The sequence below is a fragment of the Canis lupus genome, chromosome 3, assembly GCF_003254725.2.
Source record: "Canis lupus dingo isolate Sandy chromosome 3, ASM325472v2, whole genome shotgun sequence".
Classification (NCBI taxonomy): Eukaryota; Metazoa; Chordata; class Mammalia; order Carnivora; family Canidae; genus Canis; species Canis lupus.
Window position 1 is genome coordinate 2,227,876 of NC_064245.1, and position 21,109 is coordinate 2,248,984.

The 21,109-nt window shown below is 43.6% G+C and overlaps 1 protein-coding gene across 1 annotated transcript in view; it reads right to left on the reverse strand.

Annotated features, from left to right (window-relative positions):
* MAN2A1 (mannosidase alpha class 2A member 1) overlaps nucleotides 1-21,109 on the reverse strand; it is a 161,947-nt gene that overhangs the window by 14,207 nt on the left and 126,631 nt on the right. Inside the window, exons 17-19 of the mRNA XM_025438203.3 lie at nucleotides 9,317-9,450; nucleotides 5,991-6,132; nucleotides 3,371-3,504 (exon numbers count right to left, since the gene is read on the reverse strand). Coding sequence (XP_025293988.1) covers nucleotides 3,371-3,504; nucleotides 5,991-6,132; nucleotides 9,317-9,450 — 410 coding nt within the window. The remainder of the gene's footprint in view (nucleotides 1-3,370; nucleotides 3,505-5,990; nucleotides 6,133-9,316; nucleotides 9,451-21,109) is intronic.

Here is a 21,109-nt window from a genome sequence, read left to right on the forward strand (position 1 = left end):
ACCCGCACATCTCACGGAGACTGTCGTCATGCCAGGGCCCGTTCTCCCCGCGTCTCCGCAGAACACTCGAGAACAGGCCTCCATTCCCCTTAGTCACCCCGGTTACCCCCAGGGGGCTGCAGGCTTAGGACTTTCTACCCAGATGCCTTCCTTGACAGAACCGGCTCCTCGCCGCGGCGCCTCCCCATCGACATTTTAAACACTAGAGTCTGAGTTGAAAATAAAGACGCCGTCTAGAAAGTTCACATTATACGGGATGGAGCGTTTGTTAATCGAACGTCTTTTAAATCAATTTCGCTAGAAATTAAAACGTATTTTTCTCTTCTCTGGTTCATTTTTTATTTAAAAGACACTATTGATTTAAGTCCAGGAATCTATAGTTGAGCAAAAGAAAAATTTAACCAACAAAGGATTACAAACACATTGGATCAAATTTCAATCAATTACTATCCAAGGAGTTTTTTGAATGGGAATAAACAAATTATTTCCCTTCTAAGTGAAAGCTTTATAGATCTGACATGGAAATTCTTACTGCCATAGTTAACAGAAGCTTTGCAAATTAGTGTCTATATAGAGAAGAAAAAAAAATCATAAAAGCCAGAAACATTTTCAGGAGGAGAAAGAGTGTAGCTGCCAGCACTCAGACAATGATTTTCCTATGCAGTTTGAGTCCTAAAATTAAGCTATCTTGTCAGTAATTGATTTAAACCATGCGTCCCAAGAACTGGTATAAATCCTGACATCTAAAAATGGATATTAAAATCTTTTTTCCTAAAAGATTCTAGATCCTGGAAGAAGTCTTTGCTTTAATGAGCTGTTGCCGGTTCGTTCAATCAACTGGTGTTTTATTTATGGAACACCTACCCCAGGCCAGGGGCCCTGAGGGGCACCAGGAGCTGCAGGACCCAAGTCCCCGGATGTAGCAGCAGGGCGAGAACATGCACAGTGGGACGGGCAGGGCACAGCACAGCAGGGCACGGGCAGGGCACAGGAGGGCACGGGGCAGGGCACATGACAGGGCACAGCACGGCATGGGGCAGGGCACGGGGCAGGGCACAGGAGGGCACAGGGCAGGGTACAGCAGGGGTAACACGGTGGCCCGAGGCACTACAGCCGCTCACTCATTTGTGCATCGCGTATTCATTCGTGCAACAGATACGGTGCTTCCTCCACCGGGGACAAGTCTAGAAGCAGCGGAACAGGGCCCGGCGCTCAGCAGAGCCGTGGTCAAAAGAGGAGCGAGACGAGGATCAGGGGAGCACCTGGATGTGTGGTTCTGAGGAGGCAGAGGGCGGCGGGTCTGGGCGCTCGGGTACAAGCCACAGCCGGTGAGCTGTGGCCACAGCCACGACCCAGGGCCCCGCGCGGGGGCCAGGGCAGCAGGTGCCGGGGGCGCAGGCCGTGGGGGAGGGGGTCGGGCAGCAGGTAGGGGGATGCAGCAGGGCGCAGCAGGTGCCGGGGGCGCAGGCCACGGGGGAGGGGGCCGGGCAGCAGGTGCTGGGGCAGCAGGGGGCAGCAGGTGCCCGGGGCGCAGGCCGTGGGGGAGGGGGCCGGGCAGCAGGTGCCGGGGCAGCAGGGGGCAGCAGGTGCCCGGGGCACAGGCCGTGGGGGAGGGGGCCGGGCAGCAGGTGCAGGGGCAGCAGGGGTCAGCAGGTGCCCGGGGCGCAGGCCGCGGGGGAGGGGGCTGGGCAGAAGGGGGGGAGGGCAGCGCGAGGGGCCACACGGAGCCGCGGGCCCAGGATGGGCTCCCCGCCGCGTGAGGACCACGGCCTTCACAGGGAGGCCGGTGACCAGACAGACCTTGGGGCGTGAAGAACGGGGCACGGAGGTCAGACTGAGTTTTGGGAAAAAAAAACAGACCAAGCAGACCAACCCTGACTGAGAACCAACGTGGCAGGAAAAGAAGAGCGGAACGACTGGGGAAGCATCTGGGGTTGCTTGGGGCGGTGGCCGAGGTCCATGAGAGGCCACATGGGAACTGCTCGGGCAGGACAGTGTCCTCGCAGGGGCCATACCGCCGCTCAAGAGGAGAAGGACGGAGAAGGACGGAGAAGGATGGAGAAGCATCTCTGGGAGCAGAGGAGGGACGCCCCCGGGGGTGCTGCCGGGAGGGGGAGGGCGTCGGGAGGCTCCTGATGGGCAGGCCGGGCGGGGGGGGGGTCCGAGGAGCAGGACACAGGGAGGGATGGCTCTGCGGCCAAGAGGGGACCAGATCTGGGGAGACGCATGTGGGGCTTTTATCGCCAGAGCAGGAAGGACCACAGGGGGGTGGAGAAAAGGAGGGGTCGGGGGGGGGGGGGGCTCAGCGGTGGGGCACCCGCTGTTGGCCCGGGGTGTGACCCTGGGGTCCCGGGATTGAGTCCCGCATCGGGTTCCCTGCAGGGAGCCTGCTTCTCCCCCTGCCTGTGTCTCTCCCTCTCTATGTCTCTCATGAATAAATAAAATAAGAAAGAAGAAAGGAAGGAAGGAAGGAAGGAAGGAAGGAAGGAAGGAAGGAAGGAAGGAAGGAAGGAAGGAAGGAAGGAAGAAAGGAAGGAGAGAAAAGAAAGAAAGAAAGAAAGAAAGAAAGAAAGAAAGAAAGAAAGAAAGAAAGAAAGAAAGAAAGAAAGAAAGAAAAGAAAAGAAAGAAAAGGAAAGAAAAGAAAGAAAAGAGAAAGAAAAGAAAAGAAAAGAAAAGAAAAGAAAAGAAAAGAAAAGAAAAGAAAAGAAAAGAAGAGAAGAGAAGAGAAGAAAAGAGAATAAGAAATAAAGGGCCGAGCGGAGGGCCATGGGAGGTGGGGAAGGAGTCAGGTAGGGAGGACAGGGGTGACGACTCTTGTGCTGCCCTAAGAAGGTATTGTCATGTTGGTCTACATCCAACTGAGCTTTAGGCGGACTGCTTAATGGGATGCTGGGGTTTTGTTTTGAGAAATGAAAACTGAACAAGACACATGAGTAAATCCGCTTTCAGTTGAGTCTAAGACCAGAATAAGTACACTAAGGTCTCAAAAAACATTTTTTACTAATCAAAATTTCCTAATAAGCACGCGCTAACATTCTATCCTTAAATTCAATGCTTATTTTCTTTCAAAATAATTGCAGAAACTTTCACCCCAACTGGTTCCTTAACGTTATTTTACATCTACATAAGAAACACAAAATAAATAAATAAATAAATAAGATGACCTAAATGCAAACCCTACGTAAGTGAAACTGAAGTTTTCTTACATATCTTTCCATCTTGTCAGTTTAGGCTAAATCTCTTATAAAGGTATCTCAATACTGGAAACTAAATCATTAAAAAAAATAATAATGTGGAAAGTCATAATTTCAAATTTTGAGTGGCAAAGAATAATCAACATCAGAATGTGCGAATTATTTTTTTTCCTACCATATTCACAACACTTCTTTTTTCCAGGAGTATTCGAAATAAATTAGCTGTAACCTTGTTATCATGGACACCTTGCTCAAGGCCGCGATTATCATCTTGCATGAGTCTTCGATCCATGATAACTTCAATCTGACCTAACAAACAAACAAACAGACAAACTGGCCAGGGTTATTTAATACAAACATCCAGGGAGGATCACATAAGTTTAGGCACGATCCTGATTTAAGCCAAGGACACAGATCCGTACAACCCACAGTATCAACAAGGGCTTTTCTCAAAACAACTAGTGTAAACGCAAAAACCAGGATTGTGTTTCTGTTCTTCTTCATTGTTGTCTGCTAAAAATCTGGTTAAGAGACTTAAAAAATGAGACAGATCAAAAATTTGAGATTTAAAAATTAACCTGAAATGTAAATCACGTCCTCCAAAATTTTTAGTGGCGGCATTTGGAATTTAAAGAGGTTTATGAGGCTCATTAAGGGAACGTACATCACACACTGAATAACAAGGCAAATACGGATGCACAGAGTCTAACAAGGATTTGAAAGACAATTTAGGTTACTCGATACATGGTGATCCTCTGAAGAAACCCCAGGATTTGGAGACACCTGCCACATACCCCCTTCCCTCCCTGGTATTATTATAAGTGGCATCACTATCCTCTTTCCTGGAGCTCAGAAAGAGGTCATATTTGGTTCCTGCATTTGCTGTGCAATAATTCCACACCTCTTCTAGTTTAAGTTGTGAGCTGTTAGGCTTTGAGACTGCAAACTAAAAAAAAAAAAAAACTAAAAAACTCTAACCAAAACAAACTAAAAAAAAACAACACCCAGGGCCACAGTCATATATTTATACTAAAAAACCCAAAAAACCCTAGTCGTAAATACTTAAAAATATATGTGTATTCATCCATCCGCCCATTCACATTTGTCATGGTATTAAAGTGATCGTTTGGCATAAAAAAGCAATACACAAAATATTTTAATGACTATTATTCCGACACAGTCAACCCAAGTCTGTTTAGTTGTTTCTTCTCTCGTTAGGGATCCATAAAACCCCCAGCGATGGTTAGAATTTTGGTTGTCACGACCTCCATATTTCTTTTAGGACACAACCGTCTAGAATTTGCTCCTTGGGCACTGAGACTAATTGCCCCGTGGCCACCTAGGGCTTGATCTTAGATCTTAGATCTGGCTTCACACCCAGATCAGCGCAATTTCTCTCTTCTTCCTGCCTCCAAATGTTAGTCCACACAATACGTGAGCCTGAGTAAATCTCCTGGAGTATACTCAAATTGTTTTCATGTTTGCAGGTATTCAAACGTCTTTGGGTGCCTATTGCAGGGCACCTGCGCCAGGTAGGACTCTTGAGCCACCCATCTTTAAACCCTGCCTTGAATTCTCAGAATTGGGTTCTTACATAGGGAGCTAGACATTAGGACTGGAGCAATCACCAACTGGACGGTTATGTCTCTTCCCTTGATAAAGGTGAACTGAGAAACACAGCTCCTCTGCCCCCAAACCACATCTAGGCATTTTAGGGGAAGCTGTCCCAATCTGTAAATGTTGACTTAATTTTTTAAAAATCAAAACATAAAAAAATTCCAGACTTCTGGGCTCCTCAGAAACTGGCCCCTCCGCATGGCAAGGACGGCCTGGCACTGAGCGGCGGCTGCCCCATCAGCACGCGGCAGCCCCGCGGCTCCCCGCCTGCACCCTGGTGGGAGGCCGTTATTATTCTTATAATGGCATTAATGTCTTTATGGCCTCATCTCCTGATTCTGTGTGATGAAAGCCACAAATAAAAATGAGAAATAGTATGCTTTGTGTGGGCGGATGTTCAGAACGTATGCATAAGCCTAATATAAAAAGTGGGTTTGTGACAAAGGGTACACACGCCAGGCACCTGCGCTCCTTTTCCTGCCTGGCTCCTTAAGACATTTATTTGACTTAGCAACTCTTAATATGTAAGCGAGAGGAGCAACTGCAAAGAAATGATCATGAAAAATACATATTATAAAGGACATCACCTACCAATAGAAGGCTTTATAAACACTAATCTGTGTCTATGATTTATTTTCTCCTTCTAGTTCTCTCTTTTGGAATCCTTAAAGTTTTGTCTCTTTATACCCTCCCCCCCCCATCTGTGTCATTTCAACTCCCTTTCTTCTTTCGGGTGGTAGTGCCCTGGGACGATGTGATTCAGAGAAGGACCTGGGGTTGAACCCTTCCCTCCCCCCTTTGCGAACTTGGGCAACCCTGGGAATTTCTAACTTTTCTCCCCAGCACCCTCTCCTCTTTGCCTTCCAGAGCGTTTCCACAGCCATTCAATTATGACAATGACAGAGGCTTGTGCAAACCACGAGCTGCCAGGAGAGATACATTATCTTTAAGAAGCAATGGTTTCATGGAGTTTGAGGTCCCTCATTCTTCATAGAAGACAGAGGAAATACATTATTTTATATTATTCTCACAAAACCAAAATTAACTAAATAGTCTGGTCCTCAAAAGAAGGCAGGTGGTGTCTGAAGATGATAATTAATACATATGACCAAGAGAAAAATTATACACTTGGAACTGAAACTTGTTAAGAGCAAAAAAAGAATCCAAACAATACGCACCATTTTTCAAACTTGAAACCCCTAAAGACTGAGCAGAGAGTAACGTCAAGCGATGTTTGGCATCCTGGATATAGGCCATTGTGGTCATCGGATACACATTTGCTTGAAGAGGTAATTTGCTCATTGTCATTCTAGGCTGAATCTACAAGACCAAACAGTTGACTTTAAAAAAAAAAAAAAAAAAAAAAAGAAGAAGAAATCAAATGATATTTACAGATGTACTTTAAAAAAATTAGTACTGCCTATAGATGACTTTTCTTCCAAAGAGAAAAAGGTATTGCTTCCTTTCTTGTTCATAGGAAGAGCTATTTTAAAAATTAAAATAGTCTTCAAAACAATATGAAAAAAAAATCACAAGGATCTCAGAAAACTTTTAAGTGAGAAAGTTAGGACTTATCCAGGTTTTTAAAATAGGCATTCCTATTTAAATTCAGAATAAAAATCCTTAACAAAAGTCTTCTAGCTTTCCAATATTTGCATAAAACAAATTATAAAGGTATTAAGTATTCATTTCTCATCTAAATCTAACACACTGCTTTTGTAATGAATGCTAAGCATAATAGCTCTCTATCCCCTTTCAAAAAATATCTCATGATTCTTGAATCAGTTTTAATAAATACTACAGATCCCCTCATCAAATCCTCTAACGTATTACATTAAAATAATAAAATTCGTATTTATATTCAAAAATTATTCAGTGCTTACTCTTCTTGTTTAGTTTCAATGAAGACAGTTCCATATTTCAATTTTTCCTGGTCTAGCATGTGAATGCGTGAAATACGGTTATTTTTTGACTGAAAGTGCACTAGGCTGGTTGGGGTCAAGGAGACTCACTCAAACCTCAGGAGGAGACATCAAACAGAGCCTGTGTTATCAGGTATCTTACACACACCACAGAAAAATGCATCTCTGCTGTTCAGCTCATGAAAAGTCTGACAAAGCTCTCAAGAAAGAAAGAAGTACAAAGTTAACGTAATGGGGAACACGTAGTGAGTGCCCATCAGCACCAGGCATAGTACTGGGTGTTTCACCAATACCATCTTTAGTCTTTATGACAACCTTGTAGGGCGTCCTTCAACTTACTGGCTGTACTGAATAGTGTCCCCCAGAATTCATGGCCAGCCACAAGCCGTGAATGTGACTTTATTTTGCAACAGGATCCCTACAGACATAATCCAGTTATACCCAATTAGAGTGGTCTCGAATCCGGTGAGCGGCATCCTCCTAAGAGGGAAATCTGCACGCAGGGGACACACAGAGAGAACCAAGGACAATACCGCAGGCATGCTGTGGCGGCAGAGGCACACAGGTCTGCAAGCTGATGGTGCCCGGAACGGCCGGGAACCACCAGAAGCTAGGACAGGCAAGCAAGCACATCTCCCTGGAGCCCTTGGAGGGAGTGTGGCTCTCAAGACACCTTGGTTTGGGATTTCTGGTGTCCAGAACTGCGACAGAGTAAATTCCTGTTGTTTTAAGCCACCTCGTTGGTGGTAATTTGTATCACAGGCCTAGGGAATTAAGAAACTGAAGGAACAACTGTAAAATGCTAAAACTAAAAAATAGAAAAAAATGAAAAGACACTACGAAAGAATTCTCCTGGGACGCCTGGGGTGGCTCAGCGATGGAGCGTCTGCCTTGGGCTCAGGCCGTGACCCCAGAGCCCTGGGATCGGGCTCCCTGCAGGGAGCCTGCTTCTCCCTCTGCCTGTCTCTCTGCTTCTCTCTGTGTGTCTCTCATGAACAGATAAATAAAATCTTTAAAAAAAGGACTCTCCATTTCATCTTTCCAATCCTGATCTTTCCATTCAAATTAACTTGTATACTCAGTGAAAAGGACATTCACTATCATGATGATGGGGCTGCCACCCTCACCGCCTACCTGCGGGTGTAGATTTCTAGTTATGCCCAAGGACCACTCTTCCCAAGGTTTAAAAAATGGCCTCTTTAAAAAGCAGAAATATTCAGATCACAAATTTAGAATTAATATTTTCCCATTTAGTCACATTTTTATCCACTTTTACTAAGTTTTTCTCCCCCCATTCATGTATACACCCACACATACAAATAATTGCTTCTGTAATATTTTAAGAAAAGAGTTTCTTTTGTACACGAGGAAAATGAATCACCATAAAATCGGGGCTTCATTTGAAAACCAAACAGCTGTGAAAGAATTAACATGTAAATTCAAAGTGTATAATGCAATATTTTATGCTTTGGAAAAAGGTTTAAATTTAACCTTTGCAGGAAATTGTAGAAGAGAAAATTTTCACAATCCCTTCCACTCAACCCAGTTGAAAATCAGACAAAGTAAAAGCATTTGTTGGGAAATTATTTCTATTCATAGCCAGAAATCTCTAAAATGCTAATGTCTCAAAAACACGCTAATGTTTTTAATAGTATTATTTCAAAGATATGTTGTCAAACACATACTCTGAGTACAGAAATTTAGGTAACAATCAAAAGAGGCCTATTAAATTAGAGAGTTGACAATCTGGAAAAATTTTGAGTCCATTTTCTCATTACTACTTCAAACTATTTTGTGAACATTTTGATTAAATGCACACCCACCCACATTTCTAAACAGATATATGCCTGCATTTCTGTGTCTATGTCTATGTCCACGTGTGTGTGCATAAAGGTAAACACCCATACATGGTCTAATAGAAACGTAATTAGGGATTGATGGAGTATATGTTTTTCCCTCTCTCAAGAAAATGGTCTGTGTATATTTAATTTATTACATATATACTTTTAAATGTATAATGCAGTAATGGGTTCTTTTAAATTTCAGGGAAACTTTTCCCTTCTTCTAATCAATAAATTCATATATATTTTGGTATCAAGACACTTATAACATGCAAACAGTCACCAAATCTGCCTTTGAAAAAATACATCCTGGGGCACCTGGGGGCTTGGTCAGTGAAGCAGCTGCCTTAGGTTCAGGTCATGGCCCCGGGGTCCTGGGATAGAGTCCCGCATCGGGCTCCCTGCTCAGCGGGCGCCTGCTTCTCCCCTTCCCTCTGCTGCTACCCCTGCTTAAGCGCTCTCCCACTCTCTCTCAAATAAATAAATAAAATCTTAAAAAGGAAAAAAATACATCCTTAAAATCTGATGTTCTACAACCCATCTCTCAAATACTTGTTCTAACTTTGTAAATCTGGTTGCATATAGAAGCAATAAGTACCTGTTAAGATTCAGCTTTACTTTAGAGTTAATTTGTAAACTTAATTTCAGAGCCTTTGAAAGATACGCTTAACTGGCCCATTATCACACATAAAAGTCACGCACGATTATAGCCAGTACTTAGACATTTTAAAGGAAAGTCACCTGGTATCCATTCAGGTCAGTATAAAATCTGTTTTGGCTGTTTACGCTGGAGGAAATTCTCATTGCGATCTCACGGTTATGTTCTTTTCGGATGTCCACGATATTTGAAACTTCCACAGACTGCCCGTCTATTCCTAAATTTAAAAGAATATATACACATTAATAAAAAATTTATTTGTTCCACCTTTCTTAAATATACTGTAGAGAACTTCCAAAGTTACACACATTTTCCTGTTTTCTATTCCTATCTTCACCATTTTTCATGCTAACTATGCCACTGTTCACCTTTCTTTTCTTTCTTTCTTTCTTTCTTTTTTTTTTTTTTTAAACTGTCAGATGGTAGAAAACACATGTAACTCAACAGAAGGATGAAGAGGCTGGGAAGAGATAAACGCAGATGCAATAGAACATGCAAAATGATCCTCCAGCGAGTCCTGGAGGGGAAAGCGGACACGCTCGCCTGTCTCCAGTACTGCCATTCCCCAATAGGGCCACTCGAACCTCCTTTCCCCAGACACACCGGGAATCTGAAGCAGTGACATTTACACTCTGTTGGTTCAAGAGACAACCTATTATTGCCCATGATGTATAATCTAGGAAAAGGGACACGAGATCCAATGAGATGATTTATGGCCGAAACTGATATTACCATATTAGTATTTGTGGAGTATAATCTGGAGCGCTCCCCAGAAGTTAAATCGATTTTAATTGAGTTTGGTATCTCTTAGGACCCCTTGTTATGGAGTGATTCATTTCGCCCTTTGCTACATAAAGCAGAGGACAGCTTGGAGAAGTCCCAGGTGTATCAAGCACTTATTTTTTTTGGATAAGCTTACACTGTTCACTAATTCCTATCTGTCATGCTACCCTAACTGTATCTTCTGGTCCTCAGTGAAGGCTCGGGTCTATCTCAGAGATGGAGATGGGAGTTAGGAAGAAATCTCACACTTGTAATACAGACTGAGTAGAAGAGATAAAGGATCTTCTACGAAAGAGCAATCAGGAAAGCAAGCTGTCGAACGGAGAAAGGGTGGCCCTATCCTATTTCATACGGCGGAAGGTTCTGAAGGTTCTGAGAGCCTTGGACCCATACCTGCGGTTGTTAGACGTGACCGACCAGTCCTCACACGTGACCTGAACAGTGTGGGACAACCAGCACGCTCTTTAGACAAAGAGGGTCACATGGAGGGAAGTGGGGAGCAGGAGAACAGAGTAAGGACTTTTTTTCTGGGAGCCAAGAAGCATCCCCAGGGCTTAGAGAAGGTGAAAGCAAACAGTCAAAGGGAGGAAGTTTGAGTCAGTGGGATTTATGGGCAGTAGCGTAAATGCAGCTAGCCAAGGCCCCCGAGGTTTATGGGAGGCGCGTGCCGGGGACCGTGAAGCATAAGTAGGAATACTGATGGGCTGAGGCCTCCATCAATGGGATTTTCAGAATCCACAGTTCTGTTCTGCGAGAGGCTACTCTTCTAAGTCAACGAGCCCAGTCCCAGAGGACTTCAACAGCTTACTATGTTCACATGGCTGGGATGAGCAGTAGGACCTCCAGGAGTGGGGGAAGAAGGTGGCCTTTTCCCTCCTGCTTTACGGCCACAGACTGAACCCCTAACGCCTGTCCAGTTGAATATACACATACATACCTTCCCTTCTGACAGTTACCAGAAGAACCTGCCAAGAGAGCTGACCCAAACAGCTTCCCTGGTATTGGGAAGTTAAAAGGGGGGGAAAAAAATCACATATACTGATGCTAGGACAACAGTTACCTTCTTCGAACCAGGGAATGTATTACTTTAGACGCAAACTTCCCCTGTAGTAGGTTTACATCAACTGGAGTGTTTTCCAAAACAATGAAACGTACGCGGAATTTTAACAGATAAACTTTGACAAAACCAACGATGCCAGACACACAAAATGCAGCACCAGGGATGAAGTTCCCGCATAGCGTTAGGGGGAACGCCGCATCTACGGAGGCATCCGTAGGGTTTCGAGCACTGTAGGTTTTCTCCTCTCTCTACATTGGGTTTTCTCTCAGGGGTCAACAGAATACACGAAATGAAGTAAAGTCTTACAAAGGAGAGTGTCCTTAATTTCAAGTCATGTGTCTCTGGAAAACGTTTCCCACAAAAACACGCTTCGGGAAAAAAATTAATTTCCTATTACCTCTGGCAACAAGAAGTCATTTCTGTTGAGAAAAATCATCTTTCTGGAGCACAGTGTTATGCTCAGATCCTGTTGCGGCAGCAAATGCTTAAACGTCCTTTATAAGGAGCCTCAATGTCTGTTCACAACCCAGCAAGACTTCGTTTAAATCCTGTGCCAGGACAGGCTTTTAAAATAAGGTCACACTTGACACATCACTATGAACAAACCAGACCTTGCAACAGTGATTGAAACAAGGAGGTATCCCTGAGTTATCAAAGGGGATTTAGGACTTTTTATTTTTTAACATTACTTTTGAAAGAAGAATCTGTGTGAGGGAGATAAAGGACTGCTACCTTTTCCTACTCCAGGCCAAGAGTCCCCCACGGCGGGCCGTCCCGCAGAGAACTCGCTGGAAGGCCCGGGAAGGGAGCCCCAGCATCGGGGACCCGCAGAATTGTCGCCGTTTGGGCGGCAAGAGGCGCCTTTGCCAGAGGGCTCCCCCTGGGCATGGCTGGCCAGGAGTTCCCAGGGCTTCTCTTCGGTCCGGGGAAGGGGGGGAGCCATGTGAGGGGAGGGGTGGGGACGGGCCGGGACAGAGGGCAGCATGCCATGGGCGCGGGATCCGCAGTTGACACCAGGCCATGGGGCCTCTGGGCCTCTCGGCCTCCCTGCCTCCGGGCACGGCCGCCAGCTCAGCTGCCTCCAGGGCATTTCCTAAGGGGGAAGAGGGTGCTGGCCCGGGCCCCCATATGCTGCAGGCACTACTCAACTGAGTAGTAAAATGATAACGACACTAAAAAAATAATACAAAGTAATTACGGGACAGGCTTGCGAGAATACAAAATGTCCTTAAAACCACCCCAAATCTTTTTTCAGTGTCGCAGTAGTCCCTTTAGACGCCAATACAGTAAGAGACTAAGGGAGCACACGGGGCTCTCACGCATCCAGCGAAGGCGAACAGGCCTCGGGAGCACAGGTACGTCCAGTGGGCGCGGGCGCCACGGTGACGCCGGGGAGGGCGGGCGAGGTGCCCAACGGGCAGGGAGCGAGGCTGCCCGCACGGCCGCGTTACGGGAAGCTCCGCGGCGGGCGAGCCAGGCCCGATGCAAATGGCAAGAGCTGCATTTGCACGGCGTGATGAGCCTCGTGCTAAAGCCAAGCACGGTAATATTCCTCCCCTGTACAGGTGTGCGTGCAAGTGTGCGTGAGACAGTGCGAGGGAGCATGTGGGTGCACAGGCATCCGGGCTGCCTCTCCGGGGCACAGGACAGGAGTCACCCACAGGTCCTGCATAGACTATACGGTGTGGGATTTTTGCCAAAGGAGTACACATTGGTATCATTTGTGCACATGACAATTATTTTAAGCATTTTAACAAGAAGGGGCATTTTCCAGGAAGGAAGGAACAAAGATGACGACTGGCACGGGGTCAGGGCAGGGAGGCGGCACCTTTGGATTTTGTTGCCTGGCACCATCTTAATGAAACCGAGAAGCGTACTCCGCCTTGCGTGGCTAGAAAACCTGGAAGGCATCGGGGACACACGGTCCGTGCGTGAAAAAAGAGGCAGACGGAAGTGTCTGGGGAGGGTGGGACTGGGGAACGCCCGGGGCCATGACTCCGCGCAGCACTGCCGGCTTGCGGGCAGTCCAGGCCTCCTCTCCTCTCAGTGTCTCTGCACCATCAGATCGTCGCAAAACCTACGTGGGCAGGGTCTCGGAGTTGGCCCCATCTTCTCCACCAACCCAACCACCTTATCCTGGCAGTTTTGAAATGCAAAGCGTACCCCTCCAAGGAGTGTACCAAGGAATCAGACACTACTCGCCATAGTCCGGTGGCTATTGGCGCGAGAGGCAGCAGCTGGGGAGAAAGAGCAAGAGAGAGCCTGACTCACACGTGGCAAGAATTCAGCATTTTATTAGTGGCGCTCAACATGGCATTAGGACAGGTCCTAACAGTAAGAGGCAACAACAGCAACTGGCCCACACCCACCTAGGAAAATGAAAAGCGAAGGTGAGCACCCAAGGGGGTGTTCAACTGAATTTGACACAGACACAAAATCACGTAAAAAATAAACCCTCAAAAAAACCCATTTAAGATTCAAAGCCAGGTCTTCGGTGAGTGTCCTGAAAATACAGGTTCTGTATTTGCAAAGATGCAAGGTTATCCATCTCATTGTCGCCCTCGTTCCTTTGTCTCGAATCTGCATCTGGGCAGAAGGGGTAACTGAGCCACGAGTTCAGAGCACAAGTTGGGCAACGGTAACAACCATTGTTAACAATAAATAGTGAACAACAGCAAAAAAAAACCTGTCCTGAAAAACCAGGGCTTGTAATTCTAAGTAGTATCCCTTCAATTTAGGGAGTATTTTGTTCTGTATTTAAATTATCAGAGGGACTCCTGGGTGGCTCAGCAGTTGAGCAGCTGCCTTCAGCTTAGGTCATGACCCCAGGGTCCTGGAATCGAGTCCTGAGTCGGGCTCCCTGCATGGAGCCCGCTTCCCCCTCTGCCTGTGTCTGCCCCTCTATGTCTCTCATGAATAAATAAAATAATTAAAAAAAAAAGAAATATAAAAATAGCTTCCCTTTATGTATTTACTTTCACGACAACGTCTCCAATGAATGGGAGCTGACATTTGGGGCTATGAACTAGTACACACCACTTCACTCAACACGTAAACTGTAATGACAATTCTTGCAACAGTGATAAATTTAGTAAGTCAATATGGAGAGGATATTTCTAAAAAGCAAATATTATCATTTTCAAAAACTACTCACATCTGAAAGTGCCAAGAATAAAAACGGTAATAACTACCACGACTGGATGACCTTTTTCTCCATATTGACTCATTCAACTTACCTGTCCCTTGTACGACCTAATTTATCCCCCGAGGTGCTTGCTGATTTCCGGGTCTGTAAATGTTCACATTGATTATTTCTCCACAAGTGAAAACCTTAACATCTGCTTCCATGAATACAAATTTGAGTAAATTTCATTCCAAGTCTTGAATTTAAGAAAACGATGATGTGCTGTTATTGTTTTATTTCTAAAGCACTAGATAAATAACTACTACGACTTACTGATCAACTTATTATGAGCTGGGCACTCGTCTACGTCCTTTAGGCTTTTCATTTCAGTAATTCTCAAAATGACACGGAAGTAAAGGCACGATAGGAAAGGTGTATCATTTTGATTCCATGGAATGCAAATTTTGGTTAAAGATGACACCAGGTAACTACAATATACTTGAAGACTTAATAATAGAAAAAAAAAATAAAACTAGAAGCTTTTTCTTTTTTTTTCCTAATAAACACTGATTTTAAGAAACGACATGTTTTTGGTTTTTGGAAGCTCTGTCTTGGAGGGAACACAACATCTACATCAGTAACATTTAAATCTCAAACAGGTAAGATCTAACTAGGGCACTCCCACAGGAAGTGGATCAAGAGCTCACGACACCGAAGCTTCCCGGTCTCCTTCCCCACAGTCCCAGCGAGGGAAGGAGGCCGGAGAACCACGGTGCTCTGTCCGCGCAGCCCCCACACCGACGGCCCCTCCGAACCCGCCTACCTCCTGCTCTCCCAAACCCGCTCCTGTCCAAGGTGCCTGCAGACCGACTGTGGACTCTCAGTTCTCAAGTTGATCCCGCCACGAGGTAAGCAGTTCTTCCTTTTTTGATTCTATGGACTCATTTCTCAAGTTGATCTTACCACAGAGACAAGCAGTTGTTCTTTTTTAAAAACAAAAACAAAAACAAAAAACAGGGCAGCCCGATGGCTCAGTGGTTTAGCACCTCCTTCGGCCCAGGACGTGATCCTGGAGACCCGGGATTGAGACCCATGTATGGCTCCCTGCATGGAGCCTGCTTCTCCCTCTGCCTGTGTCTCTGCCCCCTCTCTCTGTCTCTCATGAATAAATAAAATCTTTAAAAAACAAACAAAAAACAAAAAACCCACACTTTTATCATTCCTCCTCCCATCTTACCAAAAAGGAAGCAGTACCCTATCACTCCGTCATCCTAACTCCAGGGGACGCTGAGCAAAGATACTCTGCAATACTGGAGTCTGGCTGGACTTTAATGGCTGGGCAACAAATAATTTTTTTCCAAAACACCTGACTTTCTATTGTTTGCTTTCAACAAAATTGAAGGTGTATCTAATCAAGTTGTTAGGCAAGTAGGCCATTAAACATAAGAGATTGAAATTCACGTTTGACAACAGATTACTTTGTGATTTATGACATAGGACTCGCAAAGCGTTCCAGGGACTGAATGACATCCTTAGAACTCCTCCCATACCCACCTACTTATTTAGGGTAACATCGTTCTTTGCCTTACATTTATAAAACAGAAATTAAGAAGAATCGATGCTGAAACCCATTTCGTTCTAGAATTAAGTGACATTCACTAATGGATACATGAACATAGAGAGATATAAAGGGTACATATGGTTCTTCCATTGAGAGCAAGGTTTCCCTTAAAGTTCATGAAATAAATGATCAGAATGGTTCCATGGTATACTACAATAACTTTTATAACTCAATTCGGAACAAATTTAATCCTTATTTTTAGAATGACAGAATTTTTAAACTTAATATACACATACGTATAATATATATTTCTTTCATAAAGGGTAATGAAAGTTTGATCAATAGCAAGACTCTCAAACATAAAAATATTACATTAAGATAAAATAGAAATAGGAGTTCAAGGGAAAAAATAAGTATGTGAAATTTGACTGTTAAAGATCTTATTCAGGCCTTTTTAAAAATGCATGATTTGGAAATCCAATTGCTACTCACTAGATATGTTTATTTTAAAATGTCAATATTTATTAATTCCAGAAAAAATATCCTTTGCAAGTTTTTTTTTAAAGGGAAAAGCATGTCAGAGCCTCAGAAATGGCTAGTGCAAGTCTTTTTTTTTTTTTTTTTAAGATTTTATTTATTTATTCATGGAAGAGAGAGAGAGAGAGAGAGAGAGAGAGAGAGGCAGAGACACAGGCAGAGGCAGAAGCAGGCTCCATGCAGGGAGCCCGACGTAGGACTCGATCCCAGTTCTCCAGGATCACACCCTGGGCTGAAGGCAGCACTAAACCGCTGAGCCACCCGGGCTGCCCATCAAATTTTTAAATGTATAAAGAAAAACTAGATATCAACTCAAGTATATGTAATAGAGAGTTTTTCAAATTCTTGTAGAACAAAGGAGTCTAATTGAAAGAACCCTTCATGCTTTGTAATGTTCTTTTCCATTCTGCCTACGTAAGTAACATTTCTTGAAGATGTAGCATCTCAACTTCCTTTATCAAATCTTCCCTAATAATACCCCCAACCCTCAATGGCCACTTTCTTTTCTTTTCTTTTCTTTTCTTTTCTTTTCTTTTCTTTTCTTTTCTTTCTTTCTTTCTTTCTTTCTTTTTCTTTCTTTTTTTTTTTTAACACTTAAGTCTAACTCATCTGGCCTGCACATCCTCTTTTTTTTTTCTTAAGTAGATGCCACACCCACTGTGGAGCCCAATGTGGGGCTTGACCTCTGGATCCTAAGATTAAAAGTCTGACACCTATCCACCTAAGCCACCCAGGTGCCCGAAGCCCACACATCCTCTTAAGGAGACACGAGACTTCATACGTGCCAGGCTTTATATATATTAACTCAGTTAATCCTCCAACACTCCTATGAGGTAGACTGATATTGTCACCTTTCTAAGGATGGCGAAACCAAGGATAGAGCGGAAATAACCTCCACAAGGTCAAGCAGCTGGTGAGCAGCGGAGCTGGGATGACAGCTGGAAGTGACATGCAGGTGCGTTGACTCTGGAGCCCAAGCTCTTCACCATCACACTTCCCCTGTATTTCCCATCCCTGTGCCCTTCATCTGAGTTTAGTATAACACTTATTTGTGGGGGATGATGCTTCCCTGCTAAGAAGCTATGCCTTCAACACAGCAGCTGCTGTCAAACAGCCCCCAAGATAACCTGAGTTCTGAATTTGTGTACCCAGAATGTGCTTATAGTCCCTTAAAATAACCTTCTCTTTCATGCCTGTAGGGAATAATCAGATTCGACACATAGCTACTTATTTCAATTTTTAAAAGTTCCAATTAACAGGAAAAAAAAATCCTTAGCAGTCAACTGCGTATTATGGTATTCCAAAAATGTTTTAATTATCTAAGTCTGCCTAGCCATAACTTACTTAATGCTTTTTACTCTTAAACTAAATATGGAACACAGTCCTGGGGGGAAAAAAAAGTGAGAGATTGATTGCAAACCATTTTAATATCCTCATGAATCTTTTTATGGAAATAAAAACAACTTCAGTGAAGCTCTGAGACCTTGTTTACAAGTAGGAGGACTCCAGGGATGGAAGGCCCAGATTCAAGCATCCTTAGAATAATTCAGGAGCAAGGAGTTAAGCATGACAGAGTCTTTATGTGATACTAGGTTTTGTGAAGACTCCTTAATGGTTACACCTAATTGACCATTTTGTCTTTCTACAGTTTAAGGAACTGAGTCTGTAAGAAATTAAAGGGCAAACTCAAGGTCACTCTGGTTGGCTTCAAGGTGCAACTAAGGATTCAGATCTCTAATTCCCAATGTGATTCTGTGTTTAACTAGATGAAGTTCATTTTTGACTCTCTCAAAGTCAAGGGTCACGTTATGAATCCAATTATGTTATATATTCAAAACAGAGAAAAACTAAGCAATCTCTTTTTGAATGCTAACCATACCCAACGCAAGGAAATTATTCAGTCATGTTAGCCAAAGGAAAGTCTTTTCTTCCATACTTTTTGATGGCAGTTCATTACATTTTACCTCCAGGCTACTTGCTTTCTCTTAGCAAGATCTATTACAGACAGTACTTTCATAATACGTGGCGGAAAATAGGCAAAAGTATTGCATTTAGATATTTCTCCTAAGGGCTAAAACATGGTTTATACACATACTCATTCACTCACAAACACCTGCCTAGGAGAACGTAGTCCTGGGGGGGACAAAAGCTTGAAGGTATGTATGGTAACAGATCTGGAACCTGAATCTTGTGCTAGATAAAATGTACATGACACATTGGTAACCCATAGCAACCTAATTCTTCAAAGTAGCTGTTGATGTCAGAAAACTAGGGCAGCAAAGCCTAATAATTACAGCTCTGAAGACAAATGAAGCCACAGCTAGCAAATGTCACTTTCTGATCATTATGTCACTGCAAGGTGTGTACTCGTTGTGATGGTACAGTATCAAATACAACACAGGGGGGTGGCAGGGGCTTCTGCTTGTATTACGTTCCATCTTCCAACTCAAGATCAACAAAAAAAAAGGTAGCCTGTTTGGTAACACTTAAAGCTTCAATTTAATGAAAGATGATTACAGTAGAAGAAAAATTAATCGTCACGTCTCCCACCTTTTCCTCCAGAAAAATATTATTTTCTACAAACTAAATATATCCTTTGGGGGAAGAAAAAAAAAAAAATTCCAAAAGGGCATTTCATTAAATTATGGGTGCTGCAAATTGGATTTCTTATTTAACCTGATATAAGTCAAAGCATTACGTTTCATTAGAAATCTCTCAAATGCCTCTGATCTTGTAGATCTTTTAAAATTAGTGAGCACCAAGATTTCCTCTTTAATATTTAATATTAAATATTTAATATTTAATATTAAATATTATTTAATATTTCTAGAAACCTTTTGAATGTAATGTCTGAACAATAATGAAAAGAAACACAGTGTGTTTTTTAATAGCTTAAATGATGTCAAGAGAGGACTCTAAACCGCACCTCCTACCATCTTCAGAAGCTGGAGAGAACGCAAATGGAGACACGAAAACTTAAATATAAAACACCAAGGGAGAAAACTAAAGTTGGTTAAACCCACGCCTCCCAACTCAGTTTGTTGCAAAATCAATGATGACCACACAGTTCTTACAATTTGGGAAGTGCTGGTTGATTTCTGTTCTTGATTTTGTTTTCTCTCAAAGCCTAATTTGGGCCTAAGGTTACTTCGGGTAGAAAATGGTCAAAGAGTAACTAAAACAGAGATTGAGGAATTTAAGAATATTTTATCGGGCTTGCATCACTTTAGTTTTTTAAAAGAATACTTCAAACACACTGAATTTGAAAGATTTAGCATAGAGATTCAATAAAGACAGATACCCATAATATCAACTCTGTTTCTTTACCCTTGTTGCTGAGAGGTAATAAAATCTTTTGCATAAGTAATGGTTTAGTCACCTCATACAATTATAGTATCTCATCATAAAATATTAATAGTTTCTCTTCCCCAAGCCCCATTTTTTTCTGGCTCATAAGTGAGGTACTTACAACAAACAGGCTCTATTCAAACAACTGCATCTGGTCAGCTTAAAGGGGGGCAAAATTAGCATATATCCAAAGATAGTTTCGTAAGTTAAATTCAAAGTAGATATTTGTGTTATTTTAAGAAATACTGAACACAAGCCGATCGACAACAGCATGGAAGTTGGCTGCCGTTTTCTTTACACCTACGACGCAAAGCCACATCCTGTCCATGTTATTTTGATCGATCACCAGATGCCTGGTTTACATGAGGCCAAAGTTTAAAACACCCCAGGCTTTTAAGTATTTCATAGTATAGCTGCTTTGGTGCAGCGTAACCAGACCCTTTCCCGGCACTCTGAGCTCCTCACGACCCAAACACCCTGAAGACTTCCCATCTCTTCCTTAGGTTTCGATCAGTGATGTTATTAAAACCCCAACAAGCCAGGAGCCAGACAACGTGAGCTTCACGCAACGGGGTGTGAAAGAAAAGGACAGAAGCAGGTCACAGAGGCCACTGAGAAAAGGCTCTCCCTCCACAACTGGGCTTATTTTTTCCCACGAGGGAGAACTGTTGAGAGGGGCTCGGATACAAACCCAGGAGGATGTATGGTTTCTGATGAACTGGTACCTCCCTCCCCCACTGACCAATTCCACAATGGAAAAATAAATAAATGCTCTGGGCCTGAGAGCGAAAAGCAAGATTGCTATGTCGCTTCGAATCGTTACGTACGCTGGCTTCACGTTCAATCCAGGCAAGAACAGCAAAACTCACCTGGAGAAGCACTCTAAGTTAACTTCACATTACACCTAACCTATTTCTCTGTCGCTTCCCACCGACTTCTGAAGCCTTCCGCTTTCAAGCTACAAAAATCTAACACAAAGGTTTCAGCCTGTTGATTCCATCCACTGTGACATCCAGAGGCGATGTGAGGTCTGCATCCTTATTTTTCTATTATTACTTCCGTGATGCTAACACTCTAAGTGCCTAGTTGAGAACAACTTCTATTTCTTAACTGACTAATGTGAGGGCTGGCACTGTCGCCTTGGAGGGTGGGGAGCCCGTTAAATCTTGGAGCAGAACCAGGGGCGCTAAGGGACCACTACTCAGCCACTGGGCATTTGGACAGCTCAGCAGGGGAGAAAAGAAAGGCATTAAGGTCTGATGAATGCATGTTTGCTGGGATGAGCACACAGGCAAGTCAGAGCCTATTAATTTCCAAATCCACCACCGGGATATGACAGCAAACTGAGCTTACAGTCACAGCAGAAGAAGAGGGGCCTCTAATTTGCAGAAACCATCCTCTGTGATGAGCTCCGGATCCCCTGGACAACCTGCGAAAACTCTGGAGCTGCTGCGATGGTGACA